At 43.7% G+C, this 22,212-nt stretch overlaps 1 protein-coding gene across 4 annotated transcripts in view; it reads left to right on the top strand.

The window, feature by feature from the left end:
• The window catches only part of LOC119456514 (UBX domain-containing protein 4-like), a 45,982-nt gene that overhangs the window by 2,684 nt on the left and 21,086 nt on the right, over positions 1 to 22,212 (top strand). For 3 of the 4 annotated variants that reach the window (XM_049669926.1, XM_049669925.1, XM_049669927.1), the window contains exons 2-8: positions 2,092 to 2,201; positions 3,582 to 3,606; positions 5,173 to 5,291; positions 9,445 to 9,587; positions 9,862 to 9,916; positions 13,326 to 13,495; positions 22,026 to 22,148. In XM_049669926.1, the coding sequence (XP_049525883.1) occupies positions 2,092 to 2,201; positions 3,582 to 3,606; positions 5,173 to 5,291; positions 9,445 to 9,587; positions 9,862 to 9,916; positions 13,326 to 13,495; positions 22,026 to 22,148 (745 nt within the window). Of the gene's footprint in view, positions 1 to 2,091; positions 2,202 to 3,577; positions 3,607 to 5,172; positions 5,292 to 9,444; positions 9,588 to 9,861; positions 9,917 to 13,325; positions 13,496 to 22,025; positions 22,149 to 22,212 lie in introns of all 4 variants that reach the window. The other variant, XM_049669924.1, reaches the window with a different exon arrangement.

Raw genomic sequence — 22,212 nt, 5'->3', positions numbered from 1 at the left:
AACAACAACACATGCAGCGCGAGCAGCTGGGTACGTCGCAGGTACCCAGCAATAGCGGACACTCGCGCGGAGTGGACTAGAAGTGACGCATGTGCACACAATGTTGTATGATGAATTAACTGTTGTGCCAGTATATGTGGCACAAAATTTTAATAGAATTGAAACTTAATGTGTCTTATGAAACACATCAAGCTGCAGCCACTTACTACAGTTTTGTTTGTAGAATTTATCAAAACTTTCAAATAAATGGAGTCAACAGTTGACATGATCATTCAGCTGGGTTTGTGCCATGGCATCCGAAGCTCTGGAGAGTGAAAAGAAGCTGTAATCCTCTCACATTCGTGGCTTTTAGAAGAACAAAAGTTCTAGAGCAGTGGCAGCACTGTTCCAACAACAGATCAAGGAGTGTGTGCACTGGCTAGCTGCAAGATTTGACAGAGATATTGGGCATTATACAAGTGCTCATGATTTGCAACACAGTTGCAGACTGTCCTTGCATTTCAGTGCAGCATCTCTGGTGATCTTTCTTAAGTGTTTGCAAAAACAGCTGTGTAGTAGCACAACTGTTAATGACATCTTGTAAACCTGTCTAAACAAAGTGTTGCAGCAGTCTTTTTGCCATGAGAGACTGAGTCAACTGTGTTTGCTGCCATAAAGGTTTTTTGCAACAATATAATCTTCATTTTGCGATGGTATTGTTTTATCTGTTCTGCCAAGAAGAATCGTGCAGTGAAATTAAGTTTACAGTTTGTTGCAGTTTAACACTTTCTATGTTGCTACTGGTGCTTTTATGCTCAATGCATGCCTGTTCTAACCTCACTGCTGACATCATGAGAAGCAATACCTGGGCTGCCCTGTCCAGTTTCAATATAGAGTTTTTGCTTGTTTAGGATTATTTCTGCACTCTTATCTAAATTTAACGACCTTGTCTATGATAGGAGGCACAAAAAAATCTTAAACAATTGCTTCCCTGACATGGCCAATAATTCACCTAAGTTGCCCATTAAAAGGGTGTTAAAAACTCTTCGTGTGCCAACATTTTCCCTCAAGAGAGCCAGCTACAGCCAGGGCCCAGATGCACAAACCATAGGTTTTATATTAAAATTACTAGAGAGAAATACTATAGCACTCATGTTTGAGCATGGTAAGAAAATGTTCCCGTCTGTAGACAGTGTTCCCTCCTATGAATATGAAGGAAAATATTTTGCTGTAGCTAGACTACAATCTTGAATAATGGATTTCTTGCTTTCTCCTGTGGCTTACTAGGCCCACACTCGTTTTGTCCTTATGCCACATCAGCAGCCGGTAGTACGGCCCATGGATACCAGCCATTGGGTGATTGTCTATGACCACAAGTTAGTTTCAAAGAAAATGTTGAGAACGCATACACAATTGTTGTTCCAGAACTAGGCAATGGGTTAGTGGCCGTTGTTAACGTGTCCCGTGTGTCTTGTCATCACTGCGTAGTGCATCGCTGAAGGAAGAAGGGGGTGATAGGCAGGGCACTGCTATTGGTGCAGCTGCCCTAGCTGAGAGGAACTGATGAGTTGTGGGCGAATGAAGAAAGCAAATGTTGCACTCAAAAGTTTCCAGTCCTATAAAAGGTCTTTCCCCAAAAATTATTCCAATATATGTTCGTATAGAAGCATTACATTCATTTAAATGTGTTGCCCAGGTTTCCAGAAATTGTGTTTCAAGCCCCTTTAGAGCACTGCACTGAATAAAGTTGCGCATAGTGCTTCAAGCATTTGAGCACTTGAAACCTGCAAAAAAAAAGAGGTAGCTGTACTTATGCTTGTCCTGTGCATTCTCGTAATGCTACTCTGTATGAAAAAGTGAACGAGACAGCAAAAAATTCCTGTTAGTGATTATTGTGACATAACATTGGTGCTTAGTATGGGATGACGAGTCTCCCTTGTCATTGGAGATTCATAATGGGATTCTAAACGAAGTAGCCTAATGAATGTAGCCAGGACGTCTAACCCTTTTTTGCTTCTGAGACTGGCACATTGAAGAGAAGTACTAGTAAATTCAGTGACAGTGTTTGTTCTTGAGGCATTGTTTACAAATGGAAGTGCTGCCTGTCACCAGGAAATGATGAACTTTCAAAGGCCATGGGGACCACTTACGAAGATGCGGCCGTTTCATCGAAGCTGCAGAGTTCTCGCTGTGTCGCCATCAAGCTTCAGGCTGGCAGGCAAGTGCTCAGCACTTTTGCATTTCATATTGTTCTGGCTAAGATATTAACTCAGACCATTAAGTTTGCCCCCGTATTTTCACTCCAAGGTTGAGTTATTGTGCTAATTGTTCTCTTTCTGGTAAATATTTTGCCTATTCTACACAAAATTATGTGAAGTAAAAATTTTTACGCTGAACTGATATGAAAGACATCATACAGTAGTATCTGCTATAGGAAAACCTGTCTGCGTCTAGTTAAATAATAGCTGCCATTGGGAGTTTTACTGTAAGCAGAGCAAGTCACATTTAACAACAGCGCTTGGTGGTTATTTGCCTATCAGCAAAAACTATGCTTGGAAACTATGCTTGGAATCATGCAAACTGGAATTTAACACTTAATGGCAATTCCACTGTAAGTTTCCCAAAATAGCACCATACATTGGGGCACATCTGCAGATCCTAAATGTCAGCCCTATGATGGTTGTAAGAAGATGCATTTCTGGTGCCTCAAAGCTGGCAATGTTTGCTGTAATGAATTTGTCAAGCTTGAATGTGTAAGCCACACAACCATCTTTTTCTTCCCTTTGCTTGTAGAAAACATTGTAATTTGCTTGAAAGTGGACCAATACATATTCAGTTAAAACTGAAGAAGGTATGCCAAACTTACTTTCAGATGTTCAATTCTAATTAAAAAAAACACCAATACTAGAGCACAATTTAGCACAAAAAAAGAAAGAAACTAATCGAGAGAGGCATTGAATTGTTTGAGAAAATAAAAATTAAGTATCGTTATTTGTTTCTTTCATGGCTGATTGAGGTTGTGCAAATATTGCCTTAACATTTTGTGGCATTTAATCAATATCTAAACTGATTGCTCACTGTAGTTATCAAACATCACTACTTGACAACAGTGTTACCAAATTTCAATCACGGAACTGCATGGCCCCTTCGTGGGATTGTTGCATATGAATGCCTCATAATGGTTCTGCCTCAAGCCTACTATGCTTTCATTATCTATAGTACCTTTACACAAGTACGTTGTATAATGTGCTGTCAGTGGACATTACTCTAGTGAGAAATTTCTATTAACACAGAATTTCCATACACATAAAAGAGCCTGGTATGCCCTTATGTGAAAAAATACTCAATGATAATGCCAGCCAACTTTGAAGGAATACTGTTGCAAAAGAAAGAAAGAAAGAAAAGAAAATAGGAAATTTATTTTTTGATGAACAGCTAAAAAAGTATGCCAATTCTTAGAAAAAAAGTAAAGCAAGAACACTAAGCCTTAACTAAAAGTTGTGTTATACAAATGCAAAGTTGCCATAATCGGTTCCTGCCTAGTATTTTTTCGTTCCCTGCTGTGTAACACTTGTTTACCATCCCTTTATTCTTTCAGCGAGCCATGCCAGCAGTTTTCACAGATCTGTATCCTTCTTTGATGAGCACAGTACGATGGTAATCATCACAGAATGGTTTACTAGTAGAAGTAGAAAGCTAAATACTGAGGGTAATATTCACTTCAGAAACAAGTTACTTCTGTTCACTGAAAAGTCAATTTTGCTCACATTATTTATTTCCATTTTCGCCACCATTAAAAATGGTATCAGGACAAACGGAATGCAGTCACCAATTGATAATTAGGACTCAACAGGAATAGCTTAGAAGTCCGAATAATTGGAAGTCTGAAATGCCATATTTGCCAGAAAATAAGTGTCGTTATTTCACAAGTCGCCAAAAGGTGTGACAGCATGTCGCTGCATGCACGCACGCACACTTGCCTGCGACCAGGTGAGTCAATATTTCAACCATTGACATGCTGTTGCCACAGATGGACAAAAGTGCAGTCGGTGCATGCAACCAAATCTCCGACCTCTGGTAACATAAGTTGACTGCACCGTGATAGCCCAATGGTCACGGAATTTTTCACAACCGTCATTGTGTGGCACTTCCCTCATTTAATAGCGGCCCTCATCAGGACAGACATCGAGGGTGGAATTGGTGTCACTTGAAGCAGGCAGATGATATTTACCATCAAAAATTTTAAATAGCAATCAATTAACTCAACCAGGATTATGTTGCAATTTAAAGCATAAACAACCGAACGCTGGACACACGAAACTTGCACGACAAACAGTAGACAAGCGCTGCCTTTAGACCTTAGCAGCTTGGCTTATTCCGTGCTTTGGGTGCAGCTGATGACTACTGGATTGCTTAGGCTTCACTAATTTCAGTTTCGAGAAGGCATCGACCCTGCTGATGACATATGAAAACAAAAATATCGCTCTTTCTGCTCCACTCGGGGGCCAAGTTAGTACGTGGTCATGCAGGTGGGAGTCTGAATTTTGTAATGGTGCACTGTAATGTGGGAAACATTTTTTAAAAATCCTTATGCACTAAGTCTATGGGGCCAGCGCCGGTGTTGCAAAGGGGCCTGAATAACCAAGCATGTCCACATTATCAGTCGGTGACCGTATTTCGAAATTTTGGGGAAAGTTTCAATCTGCCCTCTAATGCAAGGTCCATGCCAGAACTTCAAAAAAATATTTTAGGTATAGGGAGAAAATGGACTATTTCAAATGTAGAATATTAAACTTTTAATCACCCAGCCGTTTATGAAGTGTACCTAATATAAATCTTCGCTGTCAAAAACAACGAAATAGACTTTGGTACAAGGTCACCTACTACAACATCAGCAACCACCTAGGTGTCCATCTTCTGCTATCTGTTTGCGATATAATTTGTACAGATTAATCAACTTTACAAGTCTAATCAGAAGTGTCTTCAGATGCAATGTCTTCAATTAATGGTCTTTATCTTGGCTTGTAATATCTTAAATGTGCTGCTTTAAAAAGGTTAGGGATATAGCGCCAACAGTAGAGCATGTTTCAGGAGGAGGTGGCGAGTTAAATTATGAAAAAGGAAGTATTGTTCGCCTCTGCTTGGCTCTTAATGGAGCAGGCTGTGTTTGCCATGACCAAGAAGTGTGTCTAGACCCCGTCGTGGTTGTGCCATCAAGCTTCTTCATTGGCTGCAATGGCATTCCTCTGGAGGTGATTGCGGGCAGCGTGGAGCCACCCGAGCTTCTCCACCGCATTGACAAGCTCTTCCAGGTAAGAACATGGGAGATATGTGCACACGTGGCTACTTCCGATATTCCTGCCAGGCAGAGAGACGTGTCACCTCCACTACACCCACTGCGATTGTAGGTAATTTAATTCCTAGAGAGGGTGAAACCTAACTAAATGGCAAAGGTGTTGTGGCATGTAAAAGTTTCTCCTTCAGATGAGGGTGACTGAAATAATTTTGGAAGGAACGTTAGAAAAAAGACTATTAAAATATATCTGCACTTGCAGCGGCAGCCAGATGATGTTGTAATGTGGTAAAAATATTTTCTGTGTCACCGCAGCCTGTTAGCCAACTTAGTAACCCATGCTGGCGAGTCGTAGGAATGTCGGACCAATAATTCCCATCTTGTTGCATGGCAGTGCAAATATTGTTTACTACATGTGTATTCCGGGCCAACGTTGGATCTCCATCAGAATGGCCCAGCCAATATTTGCACCATGCTGTCAACCTTAGGCTTGTGTTGTTCTAGTGCTTGTGTTGTCTGGCCTCCTCTGTCCCTGTCTCAAGTATGTGCTATTGTGCCGATGTGATGGACCACCAAGCCCAAGCTGCTCTTGTGAACCTTAGGATATCATTGGGCCAGAAATCAGGATGGCAATGTCCATATTGGCACCAAGCTGTCAATCTTAGGCCACCATTGGGCCAGGAACTGCCCATACATTTTGAACTTTGGCCCAAGTTGATGTGCCACCTGGGTACACTTGTGTTTACTTTCATCCTGTGTGACATGTACTTTCATGAAATGGTTATATTAATGCACTGCAAAGGTCACAACTTCTATATCCCTTGTGCCACATTGGCACATACATGTAAATTTAAAGCTTTTATTATACCCCTTGTGTCACAGTGGCACATACCCATTTTGGATGATTAGCCAAGATTAGGCACATACCGAATGGTTAAATCAAGGTAACTTGAGTATAAATTAAAAAGTCTGGTGAATATGATGCGCTATTCTATTAATAGGTCAATATGCTTGGGAGATGCCCATGAGCCAGGCTTGTACTTAACAAATTACATGTTATGAATGACTTGTATTCAATTACATTTTTTTGGTAGTTTTGCAATTGGTATATTACTTTTTACTCAGTAATGCTCGCGGTAATTCGATTATTTTTTCAGTTACCAATTACATGTGACCAGTTACTACATCGCTGTAACAGGTGATGTAGCTTTCAGAATTTAAATTTGGTAAGAACTACAATAGAATGTCCTTGATTGTGCCACCTAAAATCATCGAGAATGCGCGTGTTTAGACAGGCAAACTCTGGTGCTCAGTATTTGTTTCCTCATCTTAACACCCCATGTTAACGAATTTGCCAACAAATGGAACTAGTGCTACTGTGTCCTGATAGTGATGGCCAGCTTGAATGTTAATTCCAGGAAATCACATATGGACGATTTTCTCAACTTTTCTCTGACTTTACCGAGAGCACTTTCTTCGAGCCCCAGCAGCAGTGAAGCCCTGTGTGGCATCGTGGCATTGAGTAAATACAATCTTGTGCACATAGAACATTGCCGTTCCCTCCACTGCGCTTATCAAGCAAGTTTTCATTGCCACTGCTGATGTCCTCACAAAAACGAGGGAAGATAAACGACGACAACTTTGAAAAGCACTTGTTAGTGAAGGCATGCAATGTGTCAAAGGCTGCAGAGGACACATTGAAAGTGCCAGGTCAGCCTTTTCTATTTGCTGTATTTGGGCAATGTTAATAAAAATTCAGAGGAAAGTAACGTAGAAGTAATCGATTACTTTTGAGTACTCTCGAGAAACATTCATGGCGAAAGTGATAACCCACGCAGCAAACTGCATTTCTAAGAGTACTTCCACAGTTATTTTCTTGGGGCAGTAATTGCTAACTTTAATTAATTACATATTTTGATTCCGTAAATGGCAACATTTTTTCTCTAATGTGTATATGTGTGCTATGCGCCAACGTTATGTGTTTGGCTTGGTTAGAAACATGTAAAAAGTTGTTTTCTGCACTTTACAATTAATATTTGTTGCTTCGTAACTGTTTTCAGCTTTTCAGAGTTTGGAACATTTACCGAAAATGACGTTACCATTGGCGGCACTGGCCTTGTTTGTGCATCAGCGATTTTGCTTATTGTAGTTAAAATTCTTTAAAAATTTTTAATACAAACAGGGTTCTTGTGTTTACATACAACACTCAGAAGACAGGAATACTTCATCACTCATCAAACCTGAAGAAAACAAAGCACAGATTCTGCTGAAACTAGTATACTACCCTGCGTCAACAACGTGGTCAAGCAGCACTCACAAAGGCGAGCCTCATAAAGATTGCTGGCGTCTCGCTCAATTACTCAAAAGCAATGGAGTTGTCAAGGCTGAAAATTTTATTTTGAAGCGAACTGCAATGTGAAAGTTATTCTTTTAGTTCACTTAAAAGCCTATTTTGTGAACAATATTTGACAGAAGTTTCAATGTACTAATTTCTTTACTTTTTAAATATTCCTTAACAGAAGTACCACAATGGATAGATAATAAAGGTTGTAATTACAACATTATCAATATTTTGCAACAGAACTTAGCGTGCATAATCAGGAGTGTCTTTACTAAACACCCACAAATATTGGAAAATTTTTCTTAGAAGAAACTTCAGAAAGTTACGAAAATCTGATGTCTTCGTATATACCTACCACCCCTCCTTAATAATATCGCTTAGCCTGTTACTGCAACACATATTTTTTGTGATGAGCAATCCTTCCTGGAAGTACACTGAATTCTTTCTTTTCACGGGTTTCTTTAATTTGTACGCAAGGCTTCAAAAGAAGTGGTTTTTTCAAACATCTTCTAAAGGTCATGACTCCACATTGGTTTGTGAAAAGTGCCATATCACCACTATCAGGGCCACAGAACATTGGCCAATCTCACATGCTTAAATGTATTTCTCATGATATGGTTGCCGCATTTCATGGTAGCTTCTTTGAAGAGGGAGCACTTGTGCCACCTTAAGGCACAGCTTTTGGATACGGCCATGGCTATTTGTGCATGCCCATAGTTATCACACCCTTGAAATCGCAAAGTAATGATGGTACAGCGTGGTACTCTTTAATAAATTGTTTCAAAGGCCTCAAGTATGCACTCAATGCTATTTACACATTGACTGCAGAAGCACTTTATGAAATCTCAATTCCTGTGTATGATGACTGACCAGTGGGTCACTTGTTATATTCCTCCAGTGTGTTGCAACCCACTAGTGATTCACCAGATACTTGTGCTCCTTTGAAACTTCCTCAAGGTGAAGAGAAATGGCGCTGTGGTGTGTCAGATCAGAAGCAACAAAATTTTTTTATTGTGATAGCAATTATATGGACACACAAAGTGGATTTCTGCCGTCGCCGTCGCCGTGAGGTTCCGTATGACGTCAACGGCGATTAAATTGTCGCCGCGCGCCGTACGCTGTATGTGCGAGTGAAAGCGCGCGAGGGACGCGCACTTTCACGGGGAGCGAGCACACGGCGGAGAGCAAACGCACGTTCTGCGCCGTGCTCCCTGAAAGGCTGCAGAATTAAGCGTCTCTTTCCTCCTTTACAATCACCATATATAGTAGAGAGCAAACGGGACTTCTTCCGTTGCGCGAAAGGCCATGGGGGACGGGAGGGAGGGGAGACGACGTTTAGCTGCGGCACCAAATGCGTATTTATATAAAAACATTGTGAGGTGAGAAGGTGGTAAAAATTTCCGATGCTGCTCGACGGGTGTCCCATTCTTATCTCGTCGAAAACCTCCTGAGCCGCCCCCAGAGGCACCGGCAACAGTCACCAAAGCCGCGCGCGTTCTGTGCGAACACGGGCAAAATGCCGACGGCGTCGACAAGAGTTCTGCGCATTGCTGGTGCTGCTACATGTCCAAGTTTATACAGCTGATAAAACTACTATCCTTACTCCGTATAGCTATCTACTAATTTGATATCGCAATTGATGCTTCGCCTTTCGGGTGAAACTGCGAGATTTTTTTCTCTCCATTAATTTCTAGCAATGATGTCACTTGCGCCCTGCAGGGAAAGCCCTGTACAGCTACATTGGGGAATAGCTGCCGTGGCCCACGTCGCAACGGATGTGTTGAGCTCACCCATGGAGATGTAAATTCTCCGTCCTTTTTCACATGTCCAGGAACCTAGCTGTGTTGGTGACAATGGCAGCTTGCCAACCGAAGTAGCCCTCGAGCCAGCACCCACTGTGTCGGCCTCACAGGCTGAGGCCACACCACCTGACGCAGCTGCAGCAGCAGCTTCCCTGGAGGAGAGGGTCGAGAGGTGAGTTGCAACAGGGAGCAATGCTTCCTCTGAAGTGGCAAAATTGAATCCTTTACAGGATGTGATGGTCCTATGCAGCATATCTATCACGAAGTAAATGCATCTTCAGCTTGACTTAATATTTCCCTCTAGTTTCTTAAGTGGCAATACTGCCGTTTGTGGAACAGATTGTTGAACAGCAAGTGCCCATTCAAAAATTTTGGTTCTGTGTCTGCTTTTGAGCACTTGTATAAAAGCTTATGGTTGCAAATTATTGTCATTTATCTAAATTCAGGGCGAAGCGTCTGGTTGAGGATCGGCGCCTGCAGAAGATAAAGGAAGAGGAGGAGGTGAGCTTGGTGATGCTCCAAAGCACAAGTACCTCATTTTTCTCTATTGCAGGAACAGATGAGCCCAATTTAAATTTCCTCGCTTGCTGCTTTCACTTTGTCACGCCTACTTATCACCTGCACTATAGTATATCTTGCATTGAAAATCAAAGCATTGAATTTACGTATCTGATATGTATTTATTTTCTTTTTGCTCTTTCTCTCTGTCTGTGTGTGTGTGTGTGTGAAAGAGAGAAAAAAAATGTCACAGTTTCGCCCTAAGGGCGAAGCAATGAATGCGATAGCAACACAGCAATGTCATACGAAGTAAGGTGAGCGGCTTTGGTAGCAATATGAATTGTAGTAAACATGAGCTGATTAAGTAAGCAGGTGTGCTGCGGCGTAAGTAGACCGACATGAAGAGAGACTCGATGACCACGAGAAGGGGCGTATGAAACGGTGGTGTTGATGAGAAGCGCTTCCCGTGGGCAGCGCGTGCAAAGGGACACACCTGTAGCGCTGCACTGCCGATCCGGGCAGCATTGCATGTGTAGCGTGCGTTGGAAAATGTGGCCCGACTATTACTAACTGATTTAAGAAGCGTGGTGTGAGCGCGCACAAACAAACATGAATGGATCACACTGAATGACTGCAGACAACGACTGTCAAAACGCTGGCAGCAAGCGCATACGCCGCAACGGTGAAGGTACGAGCGGTCTATCGCTTCAACGGAAACTGAGCGGCGAATGCACGGCGCATAAAGGTCAGAGCCGTGTGGAGATAAGAGACGGTGCGGGCGAGCGACGAGCGCGGTTGTTGGCAGAGTAGAAGTGCCCCCCCCCCCCCCCCCCCCCGCTCTCTCCAGCGCTGGCTTCCCGCTTCCTTGCTTGCGCATGGGAGATTGAGTGCGTTCGCTCTCCGTGATAGCGCGCGTCCCCGCACGCTTCCGCTCGGGCATACGGCGCGCGGCGAAGATTTTATCTATAGGGAACCTCACGGCGACGGCAGAAATCCGGTTGAAGTGTCCATATAATTGCTATCGCAATAAAAGTGAGTTGCTGTCTGCCTTTTAGCACTCCTGACCAGGCTTCCATAAGTATAACCAGGAAGTACACTGGTTTCTAGACACTTTAGGCCTCGCGATTCTTTTTTTTTTTTTCAATGGAAATGATGCAGCAGTGTATGAGCAGATGCTGACTAATGCATTTGTGCGGATTGGGCAGTGAGTCTGGGTTATTAGACTTACAAATAAATGAGCTTTCAAGAAGTTAGCTTTTGCTGTATCAGCTTGCACAAATTCCTCCCATGGAAACAGTCAGGAATTGAAAGGATAGTGGAAAACACCATGAAATGCCAATGAGACAGCTGAAAATGATAGCAATGCTTTTGTCTAGTTGTATGTGCATGGCACTGTGAACAGAATTCTATCCAAGTACTATTATAATGTATGTTCAGGGAAAACAAGGGGAATGTGGGAGATGGCAATTCAAGACGATGAGTAACACGACAACAAGGTGAGAACAGGAGCCAACGTTTCGACAAGTCTCCTTGTTGAAACGTTGGCTCCTGCTCTCACCTTGTTGTCGTGTTACTCATCGTCTATAATGTATGTTGCAATATATGTATAATGTATGTGAACTGCCCACACCCCATAGTCATGAGGCATCAATGTCAAGTGGTGTAGACTCCTCTGAGCACGATCACTGCTAATCTACAGTGAGCGCGCACTCATCGTCGTCAGCCTACTTTAGATACAGTTCAGGTCAAAGGCCTTGTCCAGAGTCCTCCAGTGATTTTTTATATCAGCCAAACTCACCTTAATGTTCTGAGTCTCATTTCTTCGTCTAGCATTCTGCCGACACCAGTACATCCAACTGGCATGGTGGCGTTCCGCTGCTGAGCACAAGGTTGAAAGTGCAACCAAAATCTACAGCAGCCTCAATGCGATTGGAGTGAAGTGCAAAAAAACTTGTTCCCTGAGTTTTGGGGGCTTATTGGAGAACCCCTGCTCAGGGGGCTAAGATTAGTCCAGAGCGGTCCAGGCGTCCAGTTTATCCATTTGTCCCTCCTAATCCCTGCTCGAATGCAAATAATTCTTACTCGGATGTCTCATCTTCCTATCTCTTAAAGAGGCTCTGAAACACTTTTGTAAGTAATTATAGAAGGGCTTCACTATTAAAGGACATCATCTTGCGAATCCCATGCCACAATACTTTTTTGCATCCTTCAACTATAAGTGGAGTTATATCACCGATACCCGGCTTTCTATCTCTTTTTGTCTCCGCCAGCACGCTGGAAGCTACACAGCAAAGAAGTCAAGAGGGCAAAGCCCCACCCAAAAGTTTAGTGTCGCAGGGATGAAAGGGCTCATTGCATCACGCAATGAGCCCACTAATATTTTGGACGCCACTTGCAGCAGTCTCAATTGTCACGCAATTGTCGTGTGTAGACTGGCAGTGCAAAGATTAAATTATTTTTTGGTATTTTTGAGACTGCAAATATATATATTTATAGTATGGGGTTTTATTTCAGGTGGGTGAACACCTTTTGTTCCTAGCCTTTTAGTTTCCAGGGAACAGGCAATTCAGAATGTTGAATAAATGAACAAATCTATTTAACCAAAAATTAGCAATTGTGTGTTACTGAGAGGGCTTTTGCAAACACGAAATCAGCCAATTGTGTTGGTGGGTCCACTGCTTGCGATGACGCTGCATGATGACATTGTGAAAGAGAGAGCAAGCAATTTTTCGCTGTTTTTGACACAAGATTGTAAATTCCCTGCTGCATGCAGCGCAATAATATTTGGCCCACATGTTCACAGTAGCCTCTTCAAGGCACCAGCAATGTCTTTTTTGCTGTGTTCAAAAAATGTTTCAGGGCCCCTTTAAAGGCCAAGTGCAAGGAAATATTGAGCCATGTAAAAATTCTATCAGATAGTGTAGATACAAAAAAGCCTCCATGCAAGATGTCCCGTTTCAAATACGAGTGGATCCATCATGAAAGGCTTGCAAATGTAGGCAGTTTTGATACTGAAACTGAAAAAAACACTGCAGAAACCGCTCGCAGGAAGTGACGCATAACTCTGATTGTGCGACTCCTTGGCACGGCCTCTGAGATTAGGCACTGCCTGCGGCTGCCCGCGATGCACTGAAAAATCTCAGATCCAACTGGCTGGCACTTGCACTACAGCTGCTAACCACCATATGCCCACGTCTGCTTAGGTGCTATCAAAAGGCTACTAAGGAAAATTAGACGAGTACGAGTCCTGCAGTTCTGCCGAGATTGCTTCAGTAGTACTACTAGTACTCACTTATTGCCAAATAATGTCATGCCTATCCCTTTCTTTACCCGTGACTTTCTTTCAAGTTGTATACTGGATGGCAGGTCCCATTGTATCATTTTTTGGTGACCCTCTATCACGGTGCTCCAGGCGGTGCGGCAAAGCGAGGTGGAGCGAAGGCGTGTGGCAAGGGAGCTGCAATTGGCGCAACAGTCACGGGAGGATCAGCAGCGCCGGGAATGGGCGCGGCAGCGGGCACAGGAGAAAGAGGAAGAACGCAGGCACCGGGAACGCATCCAGGCACAGATTGCACAGGACAGGTAAGGTTGTAAGCACCTTTCCAATATGGCCTATGCTGTTGAATTAACAGGCCCAGACGGTGCTCGAGAGAATAAAACGAGTTGAAACAGATGTCTGCGCATTTGTTCACGGTGCCAATGAGTAATGATGGCCTGTGGTTTTTTTTTCTTCTTTTTTTTCTTTTTTTGTCTTCTTTTTTTTCCTTTTTTAGAGTGATTATTTTCACTGGGCAAATTTTCAAAGTGCCTGGGAATTTCCTGGGTACACTGCACGTGAAACAGTATACCTTTGGCAGCTATGTTGTGAAGTGTAGGTTTGTAGACGTAACGAAACTTGGCAAAAAATTTTGATTCTCGATGTGTTCTGCTGCTGTATGTTTGTAATGGTGCTGAAAATTGGCGACATATGCTTAGACTAAATTTTCCATGGAACTAGTGTCTGAAGGGTTTATGCACGCAAGCATGTAGCAGGGGTTCATATAGCTGCTCAGTGCAATAATAAACTTTCTCGCCTTTTTTTTTTTTTTTTCTTAAACTGCACTTGTGTGCTGAGAAGTGGTGCCATTAGAGAGTTTTAGCTTGCCCGATATTCCGGTAAACGCAGGTGGAGTGGGTGTTTTACCAGATGGGTGGGAGGCACAAATGTGAGCCACTGTACAGGTGTTGTCATTTTGTGGCACAGAGCTGAAGCAGACAAACACAGAGCCAACGTTGCATCAACCAAGCGTATGCAGTTGAGTCCCGCTACAACGAAATTAATGGTGCACGAGAAAAAATTCGTGGAAGCGAAAATTTCGTTGTTGTGAAATTCACAAAAATATGGGTAACCTGAACTGGTAGACCACCGAAACTTTTATTTCTAAAATTCAAGCAGTGTCGACTGCTTCCTTTTTTCTTCCCAGGAGCATCATGACGCGATTTTCACATTCAGTGAGTAGTTGCATCGCGACGTCGTCGTCATGCACAGCCACGCAGTTTCTCATGACATCGAACGCATCCAGTACGCGTGATGTGGCCAGTGAAGGATGCAGGTTTGGCACTTCGTCTACATCTGACTGCCCGTCGTCGCGGACACTATTTATAATGTCCTCATCACTCAGTTCCTCATGGGCGATCACATCAATGTCAGCATCGATGAAATCGTCCAGCTCGACACCGGATGGCACATTTCCAGCATCTTGAAGGGGGCCACCCAGGACGCAATTACGTCTGCCAGCGGATGCACTGCTTCATTGCAGTCAGCAGGATCCTCAGCGGAGTCGGCGTCTGGGTCTCCGAGCTTGAAGTTGGCGTGCGTGAAGCAGTTTGCGATGACTGGCCGTCCGGTTGCAGCCCACGCAGCAGCCATCATCTGCAGTGCCATGTAGAGAGGGCCAACTTTGTGGCGCAACCGGTCTCCATGTTCATTAAGAAATGCTGCATCGCTCGCTGGCGGTAGGCCCACTTCAGACTTCTAATGCAGGGGTTCTCAAGTACGTTCATCCCAGGGAACCCTACTAAGCTCCATAAAGTGCCAAGGAACCCCCCCCCCCCCCCCGAATTAACCGAATGTCGAATTGTCGAGGGTATCAAGAAAACAAACAATGCTTCACTACGTCAACACGCTTTTATTTACTCTATGAATCGTCAAATCTTGTTTCTATTTAGCACAAGACCAGTGCGGAAGCTTAAATTCTCTTCATCTCATGACTGATTAGCGCTAGCAGCGGCGAAGGCCTCGCGACATCCTTCGCGGCGCGCGTTTTCATTCGAGACGCGCTTTGCACCAACGGGCGCACATCCCGATTATTTTTTCGCCACTCAGGTGCTCGGCAACAAATTGTCCGTCCATCGCGATGTAGCCGGTGCTTTTTATCTTTGACAGCTTTGCACTGAGTCAATGCGAAACTACTGCTTGCCGCAACCGCTGCGGACGAAACCGCGGCCGCTATCGACGCGATCATGGACGGCGACCTTGCGGTTCAGTAGGCAGGCGGCTGACACACGCACCAAGTCAAAACGAAACTACCTTTCGCAGCAAGATGTGCGGACGAAACTGCGGTCGCTATCGACGCTGCCATGGGAGGCGACTACGCAGTTGTGAAGGCACGCAGCCGACGCGCGCATCGAGTGAAAACGAAACTACTGTTTGCCGCGACCGCTGCGGACGAAACTGCGGAGGTTATCGACGCGATCAGAGATAGCGACTACGCACTTACGGAGGCACGCGGCTAGCCGCCAACGCGGTGATACGCGCGTTGGCACATTTAGGCACGAAGCGCTTCGGCGTTGCTGTCAGTCACGTGCCGCGTACGATTGCCGCTGAGGACCACAGCGATGCGGACTGCGCCGCTTCGTTTCGGTTGGACGCTACGCCGTTCTTGCTCTCCTGCGGCGCGCATTTGCGGTGCTCCGCGTTTTTTTTTTTTTTTTTTCCTCCAACGTATAGGTCAGTGCGCACGCTATCGGCACCTACCCTATCTGCAATAGGAGATAGGCGCATGGTGGTAAGCTACGGCCTCCGAGATTCAAGTGCGAAAGCTTAGGCGCGCTTCCCGGCCTCAGAGGTTGGGTGGCTACAAGCTGGTTGCATATTTATTGCGCAGTTCGCGCGTTGCTGTTACGCACTGTGACGTGCTTTTTGACACTCGGGCATGGGTAATGGAGGTTCTTTGGATCAAGCGCACCTCGTGTTCGCCGTTTCAGACACTTGTCGAGAGCGGGACCAGGGAAAATTTATCAGTGGCTCGCGGAACCCCGAGCAGGGGCCTGCGGAACCCGTAGGTTCCGCGGAACCCACTTTGAGAACCCATGTTCTAATGACACCTTGGTCAAGTGGCTGTATTATAGAAGTGCAGTTCGGCGGAAAGTACATGAGCTCCACGTTTGTGAGCCAGAATCCAGAATCATCTGGATTCTCATCTGGAATCATCTGGAATCATCAATCCAGAATATGATGGGCAAAGCAATTGTCCAGCAACAAGCACACCCGCCGGCCCTGCCTCCTCATGTCGCAGTCAAATGATGCGACCCATTCGTAGAAAATGGCCCACGTCATCCAAGATCGGCTGTTGGCGACATATTTTGCGGGAAAGCTCCCATTACCTTTAAAGCAACAGGGCCTTGCACTTTTCCCGATAACTAGTGGTGGGCGCTTGTCGGATCTGTCTGCGTTGGCGCACAGTAGCACGGTCACGCGCTTCTTGCTGTGTTTCCCACTGTGGCAACGCTGACCTTTGAATTCGAGGGTTTTCGACGGCAGCATCTCATAAAACAGGCCTGTCTCGTCAGCGTTGTAAATGTCACACATGGCATAGTCTTTCAACAACGCCGAAACGTTTGTTGACATCCAGGCGGATGCACTGCTTGTGTCTGCCGATGCCGACTCGACAGAAAGCGTCCTGCCGACAATGTCATGGCGGGCCTTGAATCTGCTGAGCCAGCCTGTGCTCGCCTTAAAGTCATCGATTCCCAGCAGGCAAGCGTAATTTAGGGCTTCTGCTGCATGGTGTTTCCACTGATAGGTATCTTCTTTGCCCTCGTCTTCACAAACTACATGTACATAGCCTTGTGGAGCTCTCCATGCGCCCACGGCGTCAGCTGCCTGCGTTTACCGGAATACCGAACAAGCTAAAACTCTCCATTATCTTTTTTCTCACATGTTACATAATGCCTCAGGTAAAAATCATAAAATGCCAGCACAAATGTGCTGGTGTTTTATGTTAATTAAAAGTTAATTAATATTCAGTTAATTTAGGGCACTCGAACCTACAACCTTTGGTGGGAGTCATACCCTAGACCTTTGGTGGTTGCAATGCTTTCTCATTCATCCACGTAGGGTTAACTAAGTGCCCCTTGAATTTTTATTGTGACGAGAGGTTATTTATCTTCTTAGCATGTAGAGGCTTTCAGTCGGCCTTACACATGAAAATAAGTGTGTACAAGGCTGTATCCAGGGAAAACACGGGGAATGCAGGAGATGGAAATTCAAGACAATGAGCAAGTGGTCAAAATTAATCCGGAGCCCTCCACTACGGCGTGCCTCATAATCAGAACTGGTTTTGGCACGTAAAACCCCATAAAGAAGACGACGATGAGCAACACGAGAACAAGGTGAGAGCAGGAGCCAACGTTTCGACAAGTGGACTTGTCTTCTTCAAGGCTACATGAACCTTGAAGAAGACAAATCGTCTTGAAGACAAGTCCACTTGTCGAAACGTTGGCTCCTGCTCTCACCTTGTTCTCGTGTTGTTAACCAGGCTGTATGGAGCTTAAAAATACAAATAGGCGCCAGCTATTTTGATGTAACTGATACAGGTTTCATATCGTGAGTGACACAAGTCTATTTTTCCGGAAGCTTGAAAATTCCTATCTGTGAGTGTACAGTGTAAAAAATATTTGGCCTACATCTCATTGTGCTTAGGAGTGCACTTTTGGATAAAGTTATTTACGCAAGAGCTGTAAGTAAATTGCTCGGTTGCGCACTCAGCACTTGTTGAAATATTATTGAGTTCCCTAATGAATAGAAGAAAAATTGGCTAAAAAGTAGTCCCCAAAGAATTTTATTGGTGACATAGTGCTTAACTTGTGAATACACAATGGAAAGTGAATAATTGCTCAAGGTTACAGTGCATAATGAAAACAAATGCCAAATGAATAGTGACGCAGTGATTAAGTGCAGCAAAGTAAGTGAACACGAATGCGTCTACTGTTGCAAAGCACTCATTTACGTAAGTTTTGATAGCTTTATAAGGTCTTTAGTTTTGTTCTCCGCTTAATTTTTTTTTTTTTCCCTTTGCATATTGGCACATTCTCATTGACATGTAATAGAACAGCAGATTAGCCATAATCATTTCCTTGTGATCATCGAAGGATAATTGGTATATTTGGTTAACACGCCAGCAGTAAACTAGAATTTTTATTGCCGGTTGCCCTGGATAAACAACAGCTTTAAAGATAGACATCTTCAATTTCCTGCCCGAAATTTTGCGTATAATCCTGCTATTATTTCTTGCAAGCTGGAAGCTCTCTGCTTGCATGAAAACTAACTGTGAATGGATGCCGCCATTCTCACTTACAATCGGCATTGTATATTATTGCAAATTACGTGCTTGAAGTATCCTTGCGTTCTCTCCAAAGAACGCGAACAGCCACTTCAACAACCGCAACAAGAATAATGACAATAATAATTAATAGGGGTGGGCGAACATTCGAAGTTTCCAATACGAATTGAATATTACTCATAACCAATTTGTAATTGTATTCAGAAAGGAACTATTCACTATTTTCAAATAGTACTTTAAGCTAACAAAATATATCAGAACAACCTACTGTCTCGCTACTGTTCTGTGTCTACTAAACAAAGTATCGTAAATCATCAGAAGCGACACAATGACAAAAGTTTAGGAAGCAAGGCAGACACAAAATGGGCATTGCAACCTTTCTCTTTGGTTTCACGGTAGAAGCCAGCATGACAATCGTGATTTTTGCTTGTAGTCTGCCATTTAGTGTTTTTGGAAGGCTAGTCATGTAGCACTTTTATTTTTACGCTTCAACCACTGATGTTTTCATTGCAACAGTCAGTTTACACATGTTTATGGCACACAAGTCCTCTAGCAGCTTTTTTTTTCTTTTCCCCCACAAATACCGATTTTCTTTCGGTGACATTTAATGTACCGTTTTTAAAGGGACACTAAAGGCAAATGTTAGGTCAAGCTAAAATGATGCATTAATGCTCGAGAACATCTAAGGTGTCAATATTATTACAAACAGAGCTTTAAGAATCGAGAAATTGAGGTATCAATATTATTACAAACAGAGCTTTAGTAGTCGAGAAATTGAGGTAAATGCAGGACAGGATTAGAGACTCCCCCGGGACATTCAAGTACTACAGTCGAACTCGGATATATCAAACCCACATATAACGAATTATGGTGTATAACGAACAGCAGTAAAATCCCCTTGAAAATTTTTGTGTCAAAATTTTATTTTATATATCAAATGTCGAACTTTTTTGTGATCCCCTTCAGATTCGATATATCAGGGTTCGACTGTAGCCTGATGGACGAAGGCACTCCTCATAATAATTCTGTCATGGGTACTCAACCACTCGTAATAGAGATCATTGTATTGCATTATAAGACGAAAGAAAATGCTACTTGTCCAGTTCTATTTGATTTTTAGAAAAAAGAACTCATTGACATTACCCTTGACGATGACGCGAGCGGTTGAAAGGTTTAGTTTTCTCCACTCTGCGCTGCCCGTGGTTTCGCGTTTCAGTAGTTTCGTTATCACGTAGTGCTACGCTGGTTTTGCTGGCTCGCGAAACTCGCACAAACTGCAAGTAGCAGAGAACGCCACGTCCATGTAATGTCGCGGGATTCCCGAACGGTCCACGTCACCTGACCAAGAGCAGCTGCAGCGGTGAATGCAATAATCTGTCTTGGCTTGGTTTCTACTGTGTTAGCGTTCTGCGCAAAAGACCGTAGCGGTGTCTGTCGAGCAGCGTTCTACTCGCCGACGGCAGTAAAGGGTGGTGACGGCATATGCAACATCACCCCTCCCAGCGTGGAGGCGGGCCATTTGAATTGTGGTAAAGGTATGCGGGCCCTTCAGATGCCATTTTCTTGTAAACTAAATCTTTTCTTGGCACTAACCAAGCGCTGAAAGGTTTCTGAAATGGTATTTTAACAGTCCAAGTCGACTTAGTATTTGCCTTTATTGTCCCTTTAAAAAGCTATAGTCATATAGGCTACAGCAGCCATTTATTCTTGCAAAGCTTGCTTGCAACCCCAGTACGTATCTAAATATGTTGAGAGGTTATTAGGTGCAGTTTTTTTATGAAACTTAGTGATCTTGTGTATAAAACTAATGCTTTATCTCCAATAGTTAGCTGCCTTTTTTGCACTAGATAGTTAAAGGCGTGCACCTAAATATACCAAAATTAATATTCCTGCTGTAAATATATGCATTTTCCTTTGACTATTCGATATTTGATACTTACTATTTGTACTTAATTTGTAATTGAAAAAGTTTATATTTGCCCCTCTCTAAAAATAATAACAATAATAATAATAATAATAATAATAATAATAATAAAATTGGAGTTAACACATTAACTCTAGTTGTTTCCAGTTAGCAGTAATGATTGTTTCCACATATTTTGCTAATGAAGTATTTGTTACCATTAACATCAAAGTTGTGCTTGATTGTGAACATATAAGAAGTCACTAGTTTCAACCAGTGGCCCTTTAGCATAAAGTTTGGTCACCAGAGCCAGTCTATATCAAGTAAAATAAATAAATAAAACTAAGTGAATAAGCAAGGAGTAAACAATACTTCTGCAGTCACACTGCATGCGCAGATCTGCACTAGCAGTCTATTTTAAAGGGGCTCTGAAACACTTTTCTAACTAATCATTTCGTAGCGTCACCAATAAAGGATGTCTCATTAATGTCAGGCCGCAAATAGTTTTTCGAATCCTTCAACTATACGTGGAGTTATTGCACCAGTACGCAGCTTTATCCATCCTTTCGTCTGCGCTAGTGTGTTGGAAGCTACACAGTGGAGAAGCCAAGAGGGTGAATCCCTGGCCAAAAGTTGAGTGTCGCGGCACCATGTGACTGCCGCGGTAGACTACGCTACGCAGCACACCACTCCCATCTTGGAGGCCACACGCAGCAAGCGCAGCTACTCACAGTGCAAAGATTAAATGATTTTCTTTTCTTTTTGAGATTGCGGATATAACGTTTTTCATTTATTTAATTAGAAATTAGCAATTATGTATTACTGAGAATGCTTTTATGATCACGGAATCAGCCAGTAGTGTTGTTGGGCCAGGTGCACTTGATGATGCTGCATATTAACATTGTGGAAGCGAGAGAAAGTGATTTCTTGCTGTGTTTGACAGTAGATTGGAATATTTTCATTGCTACATGCAGGGCAGTAATATTTGCCTCGCATGTTCACAGCGGCCTCTACAACAGATCGGCAACGTTTCTTCTTACTATATGTTCAAAAAGTGTTTCAGTGCTGCTTTAAGCGACGGACACTATTCAGCCTGATTTAACACCTCTCTAATGTATGACACAGCAACGGGAAGCTCTTTCTCAAATGGCCGAGACGTGAAAATAGTTTGACTGCTCGCAACGCCTGCGACTACGTACTTTCACATACGGCAAAGCGGCGGGATAGGCCCCGACTACCTCTGCTGCCACCTTGTGCAAAGCTGCGACAACTAGAGAGCAGTCGTGAAATGCTTGGAGCAGTGGCGAATCAGCGCCGTTTGGCCAACTCTCCTATTTTACCACCGTAGTCCAAAGGCAAAGCGTGTGCAATCTGCTGTGCTTGGGCAACCAAAGCGAGGGCACCACACAAGTATATGTTGCTCGAAATGGAAGCGAGGTGCGCCTCATTTCATTTGTGCTTTTTCAGAATCTCCTCCTTTGCGTCTTGTTTGGTGTGCTCGAGGCAACCCATGACAGATGTGTTGCAGCAACAGTGCAATGCCCCTAGCAGTTTCCTCACTCGTACTCCCATTTGATACACTACCACAACTCCTTGCTTTTTATAGGGCAGACCGTGCTGAGAAGTACCACAAGGACAAAAGCCAGGAGGAGCAGCGCAAGCGGGAACGTGAGGCCCAGCGGCTCCTTGAACAGCAGCAGAGGGCTGCGCAGGAGGCTGCAGCACGAAGGTGTGACGAAGGCAGTGTTGGCCTTTTTGTTTGTGTGTGCTTGTGTGCGTGCGTGTGTGCACGT

Source organism: Dermacentor silvarum, chromosome 6 (genome assembly GCF_013339745.2).
Source record: "Dermacentor silvarum isolate Dsil-2018 chromosome 6, BIME_Dsil_1.4, whole genome shotgun sequence".
NCBI classification, from domain to species: Eukaryota; Metazoa; Arthropoda; class Arachnida; order Ixodida; family Ixodidae; genus Dermacentor; species Dermacentor silvarum.
The sequence above is the reverse complement of the archived record's forward strand: the minus strand, read 5'-3'. Positions and strand labels throughout refer to the sequence as shown.